Here is a 17525-nt window from a genome sequence, read left to right on the forward strand (position 1 = left end):
TATGCAAAATTATCATGAAACTGCACAGGTATCAATAAAGGCCAGAGTCCTCATGAATAGACAGCTGGCAGTTGGGTAAAACTGTCTTCCTGCCTTTAGGAAAAGCAACACACACGGCTTGATCGGCAGACCGTGGCATCTGTAAAGCGGACATTCACAATGTATAACTAAAAAGAATGGTTTACTTACACTGGGGATAAAAGTTGAAGTTAGAACTTTCAACATGAGCAAAACCTGTCACACAAGCCTTTGCTGCCATCTAACGTCCACGACCAATCCTGCAGTTGCCCTCCAACTATCGCCGGTTCCAGTCCGTACAGTATTTACGTTCTCAAAGAGGTTATCTTTTGTTCTTCTCAAAGTTTACACAGCTTCATTTACTTCATGTTAATGACTCAAAACTGGAGAAAATAAGGTCATATTTGCAAATTTTCCCATTGTGGGACCGATTCATTAGTTAGGTAATCATGTCTTACTTAAGATAAACAAGTCATTTTTTACATTTGCGAGTTTTGTGATATTAGTGGATTTGAAGTGATAAATTATGACATGTATGATCGACTTACGGCTCTCGTCTCGTATAGAACCATCCTCTGGAGCCCACTGATGACAGCTGCAGAATGAGGCATGTTTGCTCAGATTGTTTGATCCAGAAGAACTGCAAAAGGACAATGGGACAAAAACAAATGTAATTCAAAGGCTGCCTGTCCTGAAGTTCGAAATTTAAATGCTTTTGTTTGTGTAGCTAATTGACTCACCTTTAAAATTAGTCGAGCGACAGCCACTTATGTTTAACAGACGGCGCCACTTTCCATTTCCCCAAAGGTAGCAGACGTAAACGCTTAAAATATTCAAATAAAACGCATTAAGAAGCAATTCTAACATTAGGTATATTAGTGTATTTGGCTAACAACCGCAAGCACGCGATGCGAATTGTTTTAGTCAGGTGACAGTCATGAACCCGGATGACGTCAGTACAGCACCCGTCGAAGACCAAAAAGAACAGTTTTTTTTTGTTGCTTAAAATTATTCGTATATCCATATCCTATACGTATTAATGACAAAATGAAGTAGGAATACTTTATCCAAACCATGAAATCTTCTATTTTATGTCATTTTATTTAGCCTCCTCCTCTAATTAAAACACATTACCCGATAACATTTGTTGATAGTTGCTATGGTACCAAACGCCACTGTCAACGGGTAGTGCTGATATAAAGTTGCAACGGTGACGATAGTGTCTGCTCGAAACAAGCAGCGATGCGAGTTTAAATTATTTTACGTGAAGTGGAGGATTTCTTTTCTTCTCAAAATTCTCAAGTAAAGGTAAATTAATTTTGGGTAAATATTGGTTAAAACTTAATTGTCCATCAGTAATCAAGAACTCGAGATGACTGGTTCACCTGCAATCTCAACTAGCTACCCCAAATATGCATTTTATTGAAACGTGAAAATGGGTTTAAATAGCATTCTATCACATTTTTTTGTAAATACAGCTAGTTTGTTTCAATATACCAAGTTTGTAATGTGGATTTGATATGGAGGAAGTTATCTTTTTAATATTAATCCCGTTTGTGTACTATGCAAACCGGCTAGACCTCGCCACCGAGTGCGTATCCCTTTGCAGCATCAGACCGGTTAAGATCCGCACATCTCGTCATTGATGTTCAAGATAAAATATCAATGTTATGATTGACGATTTCTAACGGGGGTCCGCCTTATATTTCTCTCTATTTGCCGCAATTAGCCATATTTGTGCTTAATTTTAGGCAATAAAACAGGCATGGATCTAGTGGACAATCTCATCGAAGAGGACGCCGAGAGACAGCGTCTACTTTCCAAACCGACCTGCTTCCTTGTAGTTGGAAGACCGGTAAATGATGCCACACATACACAGCAGACATTGAGGTACACTTGTACAGTTGAAGCCATTTGAAAAAAGAATTTGACACTCTTGATCACTGTGTCAAAGTCAAGGCACGGGGGCCAGATCTGGCCCACCACGTCATTTTATGTGGCCCGCGGGAGCAAATCATGTGTGTCAACTTTCATGATCCTTACTGAAATCTGTACCAAAATATCAAATTTTCATGGGAAATAAAGAACGTTGAGATTTAGCATCGGCCCTCCAAGGGAAGCCGTAACTCCGAAGTGGCTTGCGACAAAAAATTAGTTTGACACCCCTGCTCTTGATCATAGTATACTACTGAAAAAAATCTGGTATATGGTATAAGAGAGTTTGGCCAAAAATGGGTGCAAAGTCACTCGGATAACTGATATGGGTAAGGTGATGAAATTCGTGTTGGGGCTTTGAAAATTTTCTTAGTTGAAATCTGTTTGTCTTGTAAAGTAGGCGAATATGCTTGATGAGCAGCGGCTTCACCCTACGCCTTTTCGATTGCCTTTGTTTGACTGTAAAATTCTAGATTTACTTTTTTTATGACTGAATCTGATTGAATCAATCTGTCAATCAATCATTCAAGACAACTTCAAAAATAGCTCCTGTATTTCAGTCCGGAAAGGATCAATAATAACAAATCTGGCATGTTTAACTCCAATGCTTCACTCACTTCCCATGAAAAGTGGCAATAACAATAACTTCTGACGTCCGTTGTTGCAGGGTGTTGGCAAATCCACCCTGGCTAAAAACATTGCAGAGACCTGGGGGTGTGTTTTAATTGATGGTAAGCATAATCTCTCTCTACCGTTTACAAACGTCACCTATCAATTCATTCAAACTGCTTCCCAATTGCAGACACGGAGGTGCTCGACTCCCACATCAGAAATAAAACAGAGGATGGCATTAAGGTAATGCTATTTACAATCTTTTTAACCGACAGATCCTCTAAAATTTAATTTGTTTTTGGTAGTGCCTGATGGGCCGTGTGTCATGTCGTTCCCTACACCTGCACTAAAGCCAATCATTTTACAGCTGCTGGATATCCTAAATGCGGGCGCAAGTATCCCAGAAGATGTGGTCCTCCGGCTCATACTCGACATGCTGAATTCAACCAAAGTTGAGCATTACGGTAAGGCTTTGTTAGCTTGATTTCACAGCACATCTTACCACTCCGATGTTGAAATCACACATCGCAGGCTACGTGTTGAGCTGCCTGCCGTTCATGTCGGAAGAAGGCGTTAGCGTCGATGAGCAAATGGAAATGATCAGGAAGCTCAAACTCAAGCCGGACTTTATCATCAACATCAAGGTTAGGTCGCACCACTGTGCCTCTCTCTTGAGTTTTCAAAAAATAATAATAAAAAAACTAAAAATGTACTCACGTTTGCTGTCTTGTCAGTGTGCTGACAAGGACTTGGTCAAGAGGCTGTCGAGTCAGAAGCAGCACCCGATGACAGGCCTTCTGTACAATCAAGATCAATGGAAGTTGGACAATGAGTTCCACGTAACGGGATTTATAGATGAGGAAATAGTGGAGGAGGAGGATAAGGAAGACTCGCAGGTATCTGTTAAACCTCACAAGTGAATCGAAAAATAAATAAATGGGGCAGTGACCCACCAGATTCAGCAGATGGAAAATCCATGTCAGCATCTCCAGTGAATAATCGCAGACTATTTCATGCTCGCAGGACGAGGATGAAGAGGAAGAGGAACAACCTCCCCAAAGGTGCACTATTGACCAGCTGGTCTGGATCCCCGAACGTCAGTCCCGAAATACTTCTCTCAGAATCAACACGTACAAGGATAACATCCTCAGACCGCTGGAGGTACAAATTTTCACTGTCAGAAGTAGAAGAAAAAGGACCTCCATTATATTATAACGCATCCATCTTGTCGTTCAGGACTACATGATGGACCACAACCCTATTTACCTTTTAGAGGTGGACGGAAGCGACACACCGGAGGAATTGCTCTTCGTAAGTCGCATCATACAAAGAGCATGTTGCTCGGTGTTACTGATGTGTTTTCCCTGTTTGCTTCTAGTTTGTGTTATCCCGCCTGGGATCGATGGCCATACAGCGTGTGTCCGTTCCAGTGGTCCTCCATCAGAACGAAGAGTTGCCCGAAGACATCGAAACGGTCAGTCCTGCACAGCGTTTTTCAAGTAACGAACAAATACAGTGGAAACTCTTAGGTTCTAAGGCAATTTTGTTTTGTTTGTATTTAGCATAAAAAAATGTCAGTAGTAAATAAACTATTTGGTGTCTGCTAAACTGATCTTTTTATTGGGTATAGTATATCCGGAAAGTATTTCCATATTTTGATCTGCCTTATTTCCAAAGTTAGGTGTGCCAAGCTTGCTCTATCATAGACAAAAACACTAAAACAGGCTTTATTTACTGCAAAAGGTGTATCAACAAAGCATTGAGCAAGGGCTATGAATACTTAACGTACATCCATCCACCCATTTTCTGATCCGCTTCAACTCACAAGGGTCACGGGTCATGCTGGAGCCTATCCCGGCTGTCTTCGGGTAGTAGATGGGGGCCACCCTGAACTGGTTGTCAGCCAATCGCAGGGTACACATAGACGAGCAACCATCCGCGCTCACACTCACACCTCGGGACAATTTAGAGTGTTCAATCAACCTGCAGTGCATGTTTTTGGAATGTGGGAGGAAACCGGAGTACCCGGAGAAAACCCACGCAGGCCCTGGGCAAACATGCAAACTCCACACAGGGAGGCCGGAGCTGGAATTGAACCCGGTACCTCTGCACTGTGAGGTCGACGTGCTAACCACTGGACCACCAGGCCGCCACTTAATGTACATGTCATGTCTTATTTTTTGCTTTCAATACATTGGCAAAAATGATTTCATATGTTGTTATTATGGAATGTCGTGTATAGAATTTTGAGAGAAAAAAAAAACGCTGTAAGCACTTTCCAGATTGTACTGTACTTGCCACTTCACGGACTTGGGAGATATTCCACTATATGTGAATGCAAAAAAAACTCCAAACCCAATGCTGCCTCCCCTCTGGTTTGTAGGAGGATCTTTTGAGGTTTATGTCCTCCTCCAGGATGTTGGTCCCAGGCTTCCGCTGGAGGAGGAGCCGCTGGGGTCGAAGTTGTCCAGTCGCACTGAAGGAAGGACTGTTGGTCCCCGGAAAACCGGAATTCTCTGTCGGGTGAGGCTTCTTTCAAGCAGTGGCGCCTTGAGAAATGAGTTGAATTTTATTTTGTGACCACCTCTCCTCTGAAACCCTTCGACAGTTTCCGGGACAAAATGTACATCCTTTCATCCCAAGAAGCCTACGATAAGTTTGTGACCAACCCCAGACGCTACTTACTCCCTCCGATGCCAAGCCCCCCTTGTAGGGTTTGCATCATTGGAACAAAAGCTTCGGGGAGGCCTGACCTTTCCAAACTGATGGCCGCCAGGCACAACGTGTCCGTACTGGAGCTGGAGAAACTGGCGGAGCCTCTGGTGGCTGAGCTGGAGAAAGAGTGGCTAGTAAAAGTCAAAGAGGACAGCACGCAGGCTGCCATGGAGAAAATCAGGACCAAGCAGCAAAACGAGCAGAGCTCTGGCAAGTTGTTGTCCCGCTTCTTGCAGTTTAGTACAGTCCAGTACAGTAATGTTACCATTTCTCACATTACTTTTGATATTTTGCCTCCCCAGATGGAACCCCTGCTGTGGAAGGTAAGATCACATTTAAATGTACTGAATTCACTTGCGATAGTAACAGAGAAACAAATGTACTGAGCACAACGTTCAAATGCTCTTACGATGTCTTCAGTGACGGAGGATCATCCCGAAGTGGTGGCTCTTGTGCAAACCGCTCTGGAGGAGGCCAAAAAACAAGATGCAGCCAAGGAAGTCTATGCGCAAGCTCTGATGAAAGTCGTCAGAGAAGTATGTTTATTTTATCTCTATAGTGTGTGTGTGTTTTGTCTTATACTGCCCTCAGGTGGCCAAGCTGGGCACATCAGAAGGAGCAGCACAATGGCCATTGAACTGATGCAAAGTGTGGCAAAAACGTATTCTTATAGATCTTCTTTTCAATTCCTTTTTATGATGTTGTTATTGTTGTTTAAAAAAATACAATACTATCGGGTGAGTTTTTATTCTCATTGAAAAAAAAAATCTTGAGTAATTTTTTTGAGGAAGGGCAGGAACTATTCATATTCATATTTCTATTCATTTCAGTGGGGAAACATGACTTGTGATACTCCTGTTTTGCGTTACAAGCGTGATCATGGAACAACTTAAACTAGAATCTCAATCATGACTTTTTTTTTTTTTGTGCGATGTGTTTATTGTCACAGAATGAATCATCCAACGTGGGTGCCGATGTGGGCAACGGTTGGGTGCTTGACAACTTTCCCAGGAATTCCTCCCAGTTGGAGGCTTTACATCGAGCAGGGATCCATCCAGATTTCCTTTTCTGTCTCATGCACACTGAGGTGAATCAGAGTAAGTAGTGTTCAGTTTGGTGTCTTCTGTCAGGTATTTATCATAACCTCCTCACCAATAAGAGCAGCCAGGTTATTATTAACATTGCTCCTTTTGCAATGCAGATCAGTCCGGCACTCCACAGACAGAAAACACCGAAGGTAAGACAACGATTCCTTCCTATGTTACAAAATATTTGCCGAGCTTGACTCGTTCCCTCGCCGTGTCGACTCTTCAGATCAGCCGGAGCTCAAAGCCGAGAAGGATCAGTTCACGAGAGAATGGGAAGGGCTGCAGCTGTCGCTCAGCATAAGCCATTCGGTGCTGCAGACCGCCAGCAGGAGCCCCAAGGAACTTCTGGATGAGATTGTCCAGCTCATGGAGAGTGAGTGGAAACCCTTTTGATTCTCTCCACATTTAAGTGACACAACCTTGAACCATTTTCTATCACGCTCAGCTTCTATGGTGAGTATTGAGGATCATATTTACATTTTTTAGATCAATATTGATCCTGAACTGCTCCAGATGATGTTTGCACCACACTTGTGATCTGTAATGTTGCATTATTGTGTAGTATTGACAGTTAAAAGTCAGGTAAGTTCCCCCAAAGGCATGACCCACCATCGGCAGTACACAATATTTTGCCTTTTCAAAGATAATACTGGTCCATTTTGAATGACGTGTAATTCCTCCCAAAAAAAAAAAAAAACCATAATTGCCACACTTAATTCTTCTGCAGAGCCCTTCAAGTATTTGCCCAGAGAGTTCTCCGCCGTCGACTTGGATGAGGAAGCAGAAGATATCGAAGCCATCGCAAATCTGGAAATTGGCAATGACGAAGACGACTCTTCCAAGGACACGGCCGAAGAGGAGGAGGAAGAGGAGGAACAGGAGGAAGGGGAAGACGTCAGTAAACAGGCCATTCTGCACTGAAGTGTCTGCTTACTACTGCTTTAGTGTGTTGAGCACATGAGATGACCAACGCAGTCACTGTCCGTCTCCTCGCTCCCCTAATCGGATATGTCACGTAGCTCCAAGACTGACTTGTGAGAAGCAGCATAGTGCCACAGCACATCAAGACTGCTGGAAAATACAAGAAGGAAAAGTTGTATTGTCCTTCACGATATTGCGGTTAACATTATCACAGATTTTTTTTAAATTTGTACATATGTATCATAAAAGACAGAGAATGCCTTAAAGTTTGTGATCATTTCACACTTAATAATCAAGTGCAATGAATAGCCGAACTGGCTTACACAACAGCACGTCTACGGTAAAGTAGACATGGTTAGCTAATTTAATATAGCATGGTTAGAAAATTTAATGGGGTCTACCACCGCTAGTTAGAACAAATTGTAATCTCTCCACAGGTGGTGAAGGATAGGTATAGCTACCAGTGCGCCTTCAATAGCTTTATTTACCAAACGGTAGTAAGTAAATTCATTCAACAATTGAAATCCAGAGTCACTGAACACGCAGACTGGCTAGCGGTTAGCTATGCCGAGCCAACAGCTAACAGCACTACGCTGTCATTCGCGGACTCTCGCACCACTCGATAGACATTATTTAAGTCACACATGTTAAAAGTCATACCCTATACTCCACTTACTCTGTTTTTGACTCAAATTATTTTCATTAATTCTACTGTACATACATATAATTTATTGTATTGCTTTATCAACACGTCACAAAATCTTTTACGACTACATATACACAAAAGTAACTTATTTTTAATGCTTTTCTTCCTGTAAAAGTCAGAATCCCGAGGGGATGCAACTTCCAAGAGGTCTTTTGGCGATACCTTTATTTTTTGCCCGGTGGTGCTCAACAAGCAGAATGCACTGGTGCCCTGCACAGATGAGATATCATCCAAGTATCGAGAAAAGGTCTACTATTTCTCCAGTGTTGATGCCAGGGAGGTCTTCATGCTCTCTCCCGAGCAATTTGTCGGACATACCGAGCTTCTGAAGGTACAAACTGAGTAATGGAAAAGGTATGAAACACGTGAACACATTGTTATCTCACACGTGTCTTTCAGCCCCCTGCCCTGCGGATATTTGTGCTGGGATGCAGAGGTTCCGGCAAGACCACTCAAGGCGAGTGGCTCGCCAAGCAACTTGGCCTTTTCCACATTCAGTTCCGGGAGCATCTTCAAACTCTGCTCATGCCAAAGATGAAGCATCGAGTTATCCCTGCCGACGAGTCGACGGAGGAGCATCTGAAGGGCTTGAAGTCCGCTATCGAGGAGGCCCGAGGTGAAGAACCTCCGGAGGTAACTGAGGTAAGCTTTCTAGCTAACTGTACAAAATGTGATGCTGTTTTAATGTTGGGCGGTCAATATTTGTAATTGTCATGTCACCCAATATAACGTTTGAACAAGCCATTATTTTTGACTTCTGATTTTAAAACGGGCGACCCGATGGTCCAGTGGTTAGCGCGTCAACCTCACAGTGCAGAGGTACCGGCCGGGTTCAATTCCAGCTCCGGCCTCCCCGTGTGGAGTTTGCATGTTCTCCCTGGGCCTCCGTGGGTTTTCTTCGGGTGTTATGATTTCCTCCCACATTCCAAAAACATGCATGGCAGGCTTATTGAACACTCAAAATCCTCCCTAGGTGTGAGTGTGAGTGTGAGCGTGGATGGTTGTTCGTCTCTGTGTTCCCTGCGATTGGCTGGCAACCGGTTCAGGGTGTCCCCCGCCTACTGCCCGACAACAACTGGGATAGGCTCCAGCACCCCCCACGACCCTTGTAAGGATAAAAGCGGTTCGGAAAGCGAATGAATGAATGAGTTTTAATGTTTTTGTCCATCTTTGTTTTGTTTTGTTTTGTTTTTGTCCGTAAGGAGGATGCGGGACTGACTGATGAGGAAATTGGTATTAAAGCCTACTTGGCTGATGACCTTCCACTAAGTTCACATGTCCTGGATACGGTCATCAATCCTTACTGGAAAACGGAGCCTTACATGTAACACAGCAAACACACACACATGCACCACTCTATAACTGTGATATAAACACACAGATGCTCTCTGAGGTTAACCGCAATCTGTTTCATGATGCCAGTCAAATCAGCCATTTTCGATAGCGCTTGTCCTCATGAGTGTTGATTTCAATGCTGGGTGTTTATTTCAGGTCAACAGGATTCATCCTCGAGGATTTCCCTCACAACACAGAGGAAGTGCAGCACATGATGCAGCATCAGCTTTATCCTGATGCTGTGGTCACCTTGATGGCCGGGGTGGAAGACATTCAGGCACGCCTGTTGCCCAAATTCTGGCAGAGGTGGCGGGATCACTGCGACCGGCGTGAAAGTTTGCTCGATGTCCTCCGCGAAATACACAGCAAGGCGCGGGTAAATAGATATGCGGATAAATAAATAGAGAGATAGATTGGTAGGTAGGATGTACATTTATGTGCAACGCAATGCTGGCAATCTGTCTTAAATACAGGAAGAGAATATTACAAAGAGGAGGGCAGAACTAATGGAGGAGAAAGCGGCCTCTTCAACAGCCACAGCAAAAGTAAGCCATCTCTTAAACCACTGTCACACTTTGACCATTGTATTTGGTTTTCACATTCACCTCGAAACAAACCAGTTTAGTTGCCGGGCTGAAGATGAGGACGAAGAAGACTCTGCCAACATAGAGGACGAGATCGAGGCCATCTTGGAGGAGGAGTACCCCATTGAAAGGTACGATGAGTTCAGGGATGAAGATGAAGTGGAGGAAGCAACTACCGAGAGGCTGAACACGGAAATTGAAGAACGTTACGTGGCAGACTCAAACAACATGGCTATCGTGCTGGTAAGCGTGATACACAATACCATCACTAACTTCCACACATTTTTTAAAACATCCCCAAAACAATTTTTTCCACACACAGGAGGTTCTAAGTGAACTCAAAATTCCAAGGATATCAATCAACGCTTCCCGCAAGACGCCCGTCGTACGGCGTCAACTCCTCCTGAAAGTGGAGCCGCTGCAGGCCAACCGTGAGTCGCTCTTCCAAAAATGCCAGCCCATCTCGTACAACCTGGCACAGCTGCTCCTGCTCTACTCATACAAGTTCCACAGCGCCTTTGGCTGCATGGACCCCGTCAAGGTAAACTTGCAGTGTGAAAGCCTTGGAATTGCTGTAATGGCTGTTACTCCTGACTGTTTTTTTTTTTTTTTTTTTTCAGTAGGAATATTGGGGGACCTCAATATGTCAAAACACTCAAAACATTTTTCCAGACCTGTTTAAATTTTCCTGTTGTAGTTGGTTCCGAACACAACCTTTTGAGGAATTCAGTATTGCCCCGCCCCTGAAAATTTGTGAAAAATTAGTCCCAGGCATGAGTTTCACCAATTGACATGAAATTGGAAGTCTATCCAAACAGAATTCATGAAAAAGTCCCAAGAGCAAGGGGAGCCATTTTGTGTCTAGTTACATGAAAAGTTGTACAAAAAAAGATGATCTTTCCTTTTTTAATTCACACAGCGTTACAGTGAAGGGGACCTCATCCAACCTGTGCTGTGGCCTCTTGATACCGCCTTTCCAGTGCTCTTCAACCAATATATCTACTTTTTCGGTTCCAAGAAGAACCAGCAAACATTCATACTCAACCCCTTGAAGTACCTCAGGCAGTCAAAACCTTCCCCTATGCTTCCTCTTAAAATGGCCATCGTTGGACCACCCAAATCAGGGAAAACAAGTGGTGAGTCCCGAAATTCCTTTATATGGTGTTCCACAGGGTTCAATTTTGGGAACCCTGATATTTTCATTGCATTTGCTGTCCTTGGGTTCAATCTTCAGAGAACATTTTTCCGTTGCCGCTCCCTCCCTTTGGAATGACCTTCCATTAAATGTTAGGCAAACCCCCATCATCTCTGTTGAACTTTAAAACGTGTCTTAAAATACATTTTTATTCTTTGGCTTTTGACTCAGCATGAGACTCGCCATTGTTTTAGTGTTTTATTGTCTTTACTCTTTTATATTATTATGTTATTATCTTTGTTTTTGGATGTCTGATTTTACTATATGTACAACTAACATTGTATGCAGCTCTGGTTATTTTTAACTGCTCTAAAAATAATGTAGAGTCAACAGTTGAATTTTCACATTCTCTGCCGTTTACGCAGTGGCAACCATGTTCGCGCAGAGGTACGGTTTGGACCTATTGTCCATCGGCGGCGTAATGAGGCGCATACTTGAGGAGCAGGAGCACAGCGACTTGTCGGTGCAGATGAAGAAACATCTCAACCAGGGCCTGGTGGTGCCCGATGAACTGGCCATCCAGTGTCTGGAGAAGGTGCTCATGAGCTTGATGTGCAGTACGCAAGGGTGTGTAAATGAAAATTTAACAACACAATGTACCACAATGGATCATTTCATATTTTTTTCATTCACCTGACCGTGCTTGTTACTGTATGTGCTCTGTGATTGACTGTTGAACAGACTAGGATCAAGACTACAATAGTTAGGGAATTTTCATTGTAGTTCGTTTTTAATTCAGTTTTGAGTTTTCTTGTTTTAAATGTAGCTAATTTAAATCCGCATCAATTGAATGCCCGTTTTGCTGCCCATCTTGGCCACTTGGGAGCAGTATAAGACAGACAGACTGATATGCTCTATAATGAATGACCTGTCTTAACTCCTCTCAACTCATCTGTACGGCACTAATATTAATCATTGTTCGCAGAGAATAAAGAATACATGAATCGCTATTTTTGTGCTATTGCAGTTATGTGTTGGACGGCTTTCCCATGACCATGAAGCAAGCGGAACTGATGCAGGACAACAGCATCATCCCCATGATGGTGGTGGAGATGGAGCTGGATACGCTAGAGGTGCTGAAGCGAGGCCTCGCGATCAAGATGGAGGAGAACAAGTCAGAAAACCCCATCCTCCACTTAACCACCAAACAACAAACGGCACTGACGCATATATCCTGGCGACCCCCTTTTTTTTTTCTTTGTAGGCCCCACCTGATGCATGACAGCGCCGACATCCTTCATATCCGCAACACCTGTTACAAGCAGGAAGCAGAGCTCATGAGGCAGCACTTTCAACAGCAGTATGAAAACTGGATCCAAATGGACGGCCTCAAGAGCAAGTGGTACATCTGGGAATGCCTGATCAAGGAGATCAGCATCAGCATGGAGTACATCCACACTTACCTGAGGAAGACCAGAAGCGGTAAGTTTTGAATGAGCAAAAGGAAGAACGAGCTCTCGAATTGAACTGTGTGTTTTCATGATGCAGGTCAAGCAGGCTGCATCAACAGGCTGTGCGTCACACCCAGAGAGTTTCAGCGTCAGATTGGGGAGTTTGGCCACTACTGCCCCGTGTGCCTAGCTCTGCAGAACCATCTTGTGGACTGCTCGGAAACTGCATCCCTGATGTACGCTGCAGAATACAATCGGCGATATTTCAAGATGTGTAGCACGCAACATTTGGAGGTCAGCCTTAAAAAAAACAACTTGGGTTTAAAACATATAAGTCTGAAGCAGTAATATAATAGTTTTGGATTTTGCATTACAGTTACTTGCTTTTTATTTTGTAGTTTAGTTTTCGTTAACTACAATAACCTTGTTGTGAAGAGAGTTTTATTTGGTGGCAGAGCTTTCTTGCCAGTCCGGATCAATTTGTCAGCCCCCTCTGCCCGCGCCCTCTCCCGGAAGCAGACCTGCTGCCCAAAAAACTAACTGAGGCAGAGGTGAGGAACAGATTCCCTCAGCAAATTGAGATGAAAGGTTTCTGCCCCGTCACTTATCTGGATGGCAAAGAGAGGTACGCACATACTCAACGAGTTATCACACTTATATTTCACATCACAATGGATCTAACATAAAATACCTCAGCAGGGTAATTCATTTGTGACCGCAGCAAAGTACAGTGCCAAAATATTTTAAAGGAATACAATCGAATGAAAGGCGTTATTTGTGCTCCCAAGCCAAAAAAAAGAGAATTTCTTGAATTTCCATGTTATGTCAGCTGCTTGTTGCTAGGTAGACTAAATTGTGGGCTTTTTGTGAAAATTTTGATGGTGCTTGGGTGCACAAATGATTGTGTTTGTTCAGTTGCTAGGCAGAATTCTCAAAATAATCATTTTTTTTCCTCCAAGGCCACAAAAAAAATGTAATTCATTTGTACTATGAAGATTAAGATTAATGTGTTATTTTTACACATTAATTCTAAAATCAAGTTCTGCATTAAATATAACTTGTCATACTGCACTTGGTTTAGTCCTGCTTTTATGCGGTTTCCTCTCCCAAGGTACGAAGCCCTGGTACACGGCAGCATGGAATTTGCGGTAGAATACAGAGAGCGGCTCTACACTTGCGAGACAAAGCAGAAGCAGTACAAGTTTTTGAGGTGAGACCAAATCCGCGCTTAATTTTTTTGGTGCTACTTGGCAACAGTCTGTTGAGTGGCTGGGATACTTAATTTCTGAAGCGCTCCTGAAGTCTACTGGGACCTTAAGTTGCCCAGTAAGGTTCCTCCTCTTTGCGAGCCGATCCCGCTCACCTCCCTCCCTACGCTGGGCTACCTGGAACAGGTGAGAAACACTCCGAACTGTCACGTTGTCAAGGTTTGATGCGTGTTTTGTGAGCCGTTTTCCCTGCTCTGAAGGGTGTGGCGGTGGCGGTCATCAAGGCCATGACGGCTGTCGGGTGCCTGAAACCGAAGTTTCCCTTCTTCAGTATGGAACGATCGGCTCTCCACTACGTGGCGTTCTACCTGAAAGGTACTCACTCACAGATGACAAAGCACAAATGAACTGTAGTATTTCTGCACATGGCTGTCAATCCAAGCTTTTTTTTTTCCTCCCTACAGCATTCAACCACAGCAGCACAGAACACATTCGACAGATGTACAAAAAAAAGCTGGCCTCCTTTGAAGAGAACTGTGCACTCATTCCCTACCTGAGCTCGTTGATGAGAGCCGACTACAAGCTCCCCAGCGAACTCCCCGTTGACTTTGACTTCAAAATGAAAAAGTTTCTCGCCTTGCGAGACTCGCCCAAAGCGAAATCTGCAAATCTAGCCTAGGGACCGATGCGCTCTGTGTTGGACAATGAACTGTAACCAATGTACTTCAGACGCAAAGACTCAGATCATTCAACTTGAGTCCAGTTTTGTTTTCACGGCATTGTGCAAGTCAGAATTAATAGCGCTCTCTCGTACCGACCCCAATGGCCAATCAAAGAAAATGTCCGATATTAACAACACACACTTGTTGCTTGGCAAACTTCATAAAGACTTATCTTACTGTTTTACCTTATAGGCAGACTAGCTCATGGTTAGCCACTTAACAGCAAGCCTCTATCCTGAGCCAAAAACCGCCAACTCTACATTCACTCCCACATCACTCACCGGGCCAGGCCCTGCCATTTAAACTCACACAATTAAAAGTCACAGATACTACGGTGTGGAAAGTGTAAATGATGACCTCAAGTGGACAAATAAATTAAAAAAAAAAAAAAAAAACACCAGCACCTCTCATACATATTTTGTGTTGGTGTGATGCATCTAGCATTAAAATAGAAATAATGAGAAATATATGTAGGTGCTAGTCAAAAAATGTGATTTATTTCATTCATACTGTTCAAAAAGTGAAACTTGTGGAATGTATACATTCATTTGATCTACTATTTAGTAGTCAGATCTACTTTTGCGTGTCAGTCAGAAGGCCAATAAAAAAATTACAATATCATTCACACTAACTTGTTGGTAGGCAGAATTCACTAAAGCACACACAATAAAAAAAAAAAATCCGGAATTTATTCATTCGTCCATTCTGACTTAAATTTCAAATGTTCTGAGGATGTATGAGGAAGACAAGGAAGGGAGGAGCACCTTTCAGGGCTTGGCGCCAGCTCCTGTGTGCACAGGAGTCCACTGGAATGCACTCATGCATATGACAGCTGTGGACAGCACACTGTACATGTCCCCCTGCTGAGGAAATTGTTTTCTACCCCCCCGCTGACCACCACCACCACTACCAAGATTCTCGACAGCCTCCCTCATAACCACCATGAAGTTCAAAGGAGCTCCACAGAGGCCACGGGACGGCGAGGCGGGAACGGCCTCGTACCAGCGACATGTAGACTACGAGGAGCCCAAACAGCGCCAACAGCACAGAGACATCCATTTGGCTTTCCGGGCCAAGCGCTACCAGCTGCTCATTGAGCAGGAAGTGAAGGAGGAGAAGCATAAAAGAGTCAGGAAGGTTGGTCTACATTTACTATTTTAATTCTATTAACTGACTGCTGACAACTTTTCATGCATGTGCTGCATTGAGGAAATTTGAATGTATTTTTGCAAGTCATGTGACGCCCACCTCTCAAAAATAACAGTACACACAAAAGCACATTTCAGAGCACCATTTCCTGCATGAAGGAGGTCAGCTGTAGACAATGGTTTTTCCATGACCCCATGCCGAGTGGAAACTCAGTAAACAAGTTCTGCTGTGCCATTGTCGTTCAAAAGAAGCAATTGTGTGACCCGTTTGTCTTGCAGAATGTTGGCAAAGTGCTGCGCTCCACATGGAAGTGCCTCATGCTCGGTCTGTACAATTTCGCTCTGTGCTACTCCACGCCTGCCACTGTGGCCGCCACCTTTGTGCCCGACTTCAGCCCTGCAAGAAACAGAACCTGAATGTCTCTTCTCGTTATTCAGTTAATACAATGAAACCTCACCTTAGAGTAATATCTATGCTAATTTCTGTTAGCTTGTCTATGGTGTTTCACCTTTAATGTTAGCATTGAGCTTGCTGACTTCGATTAGATGGAACATAGCGGTTTGGTTAAACATTATAATTTTTAAATTTAGGACCAACTGATACAGATTTTTTTGGGGGGTGAGGGCGATTCAGATGTTGAGCAAATTCCGATAATTGAGTCACCCACCTATTCATTAAAAAAAAAAACAACAACAATACCTGTAATACGAAGAATAATGACTTCTTTTTTTGTCTTAACTGTTTTTTTGTCTGGTGGGTCTGAAACGCATCTCCCGCGATAAAAGTGGGTTCACTGTAGTTTTCTATGACTCATAATTGTTGAAACCAATCCACAGTAGAAGCATGCCTGTTTTCTCTGCCTTGTAAAAATTATGACACATGATTTTTGGATGCATTGAACAACTTTACGTTGTAACACTATGAATTTTCTTTCACAATATGACCACTATTTCCGAATTACAAAGTTATTGGAATATTACAACTTTGATGTCATGTTATTTTGATTTGTTTTTTTTTTAATAAAACTTTTCTGCATTTTTCTGCCTTTGTTTTTATAATATAAAAGAATCTTTAGATATTTATATTTATACATTTGTAGTGTTTGTATTCTTGTTTTGTTTTTGTTTCTTGCAATAAAGTACTAATTAAATGTACTGTATTACAATTTATTTTCAAACATATGAGTTACTATTTTTAATCTTAAATCATTTATGTTCATTCAATATGATGAAATATCAAACATGGTGATATAAATTCTAATCTATATTACAATAATCAGTACAAACGGCCAATGTATTTCTAACTTTATTGATTCATTTAATTCAATATGACAATAGTAAAACAGATTATAGAATATGTAGTGCGACCTCTCACATACATATGCAACCTGTCATTCAAACTCTGTGTTTTTCCATCAAAAATGAAAACAGCTAAAGTCATCCCAATTTTTAAAAGTGGAGAAAGACAATTCTTTACAAATTATAGACCAATATCACTGCTCCCACAATTCTCAAAAATATTAGAAAAACTATTTTCTCGTAGACTTGATAACTTCATAAGTAAACACGAGCTATTAAGTGAAAATCAATACGGCTTCAGAGAAAAACGGACCACCTTAATGGCAGTAATGGAGTTCGTGGAAGCAATAGCTTCCAATATAGACAATAAAGAATTCACTGTTGGGATTTTTCTCGATCTAAAAAAAGCTTTTGATACAATAGATCATACTATATTATTGAATAAATTAGAGAAATATGGTATCAGAGGCATAGCACATAAATGGATTGAAAGTTATTTAGAAAACAGACATCAGTTTGTACAGTTCAAAAACAAAAAATCCAACTTACTGAAGATTACCCATGGAGTTACTCAGGGATCAGTGCTTGGACCAAAACTATTCATTTTATACATAAATGATATCTGTAGTGTCTCAAAACAATTCAAAT

The 17525-nt window shown here is 42.4% G+C and overlaps 2 protein-coding genes across 2 annotated transcripts in view; one reads left to right on the plus strand and one right to left on the minus strand.

The window, feature by feature from the left end:
- fig4a (FIG4 phosphoinositide 5-phosphatase a) overlaps window positions 1-972 on the minus strand; it is a 30552-nt gene extending 29580 nt beyond the window's left edge. The window contains exons 1-2 of the mRNA XM_019873798.1: window positions 759-972; window positions 567-658 (exon numbers count right to left, since the gene is read on the minus strand). Coding sequence (XP_019729357.1) covers window positions 567-629 — 63 coding nt within the window. The 5' untranslated portion in view covers window positions 630-658; window positions 759-972. The remainder of the gene's footprint in view (window positions 1-566; window positions 659-758) is intronic.
- Window positions 973-1177: 205 nt separating this feature from the next.
- Window positions 1178-14801, plus strand: ak9 (adenylate kinase 9). The gene is made up of 35 exons (XM_019873811.1): window positions 1178-1287; window positions 1770-1873; window positions 2621-2684; window positions 2756-2808; window positions 2933-3029; window positions 3097-3209; window positions 3300-3461; window positions 3589-3726; window positions 3802-3876; window positions 3944-4039; window positions 4949-5088; window positions 5174-5490; window positions 5583-5603; window positions 5701-5816; window positions 6230-6377; window positions 6482-6517; window positions 6595-6741; window positions 7096-7262; window positions 8111-8326; window positions 8395-8637; window positions 9198-9319; window positions 9487-9706; window positions 9804-9875; window positions 9951-10157; window positions 10237-10455; window positions 10834-11050; window positions 11475-11676; window positions 12077-12223; window positions 12314-12531; window positions 12598-12794; window positions 12956-13125; window positions 13612-13710; window positions 13792-13894; window positions 13969-14083; window positions 14173-14801. The coding sequence occupies exons 2-35, from the start codon at window positions 1784-1786 to the stop codon at window positions 14385-14387; spliced, it is 4962 nt and encodes a 1653-aa protein (XP_019729370.1). The 5' UTR covers window positions 1178-1287; window positions 1770-1783; the 3' UTR covers window positions 14388-14801.
- The last annotated feature ends 2724 nt before the right edge of the window (window positions 14802-17525 follow it).

The sequence above is a fragment of the Hippocampus comes genome, unplaced genomic scaffold (genome assembly GCF_001891065.2).
Source record: "Hippocampus comes isolate QL1 unplaced genomic scaffold, H_comes_QL1_v1.1 scaffold126, whole genome shotgun sequence".
Lineage (NCBI taxonomy): Eukaryota > Metazoa > Chordata > Actinopteri > Syngnathiformes > Syngnathidae > Hippocampus > Hippocampus comes.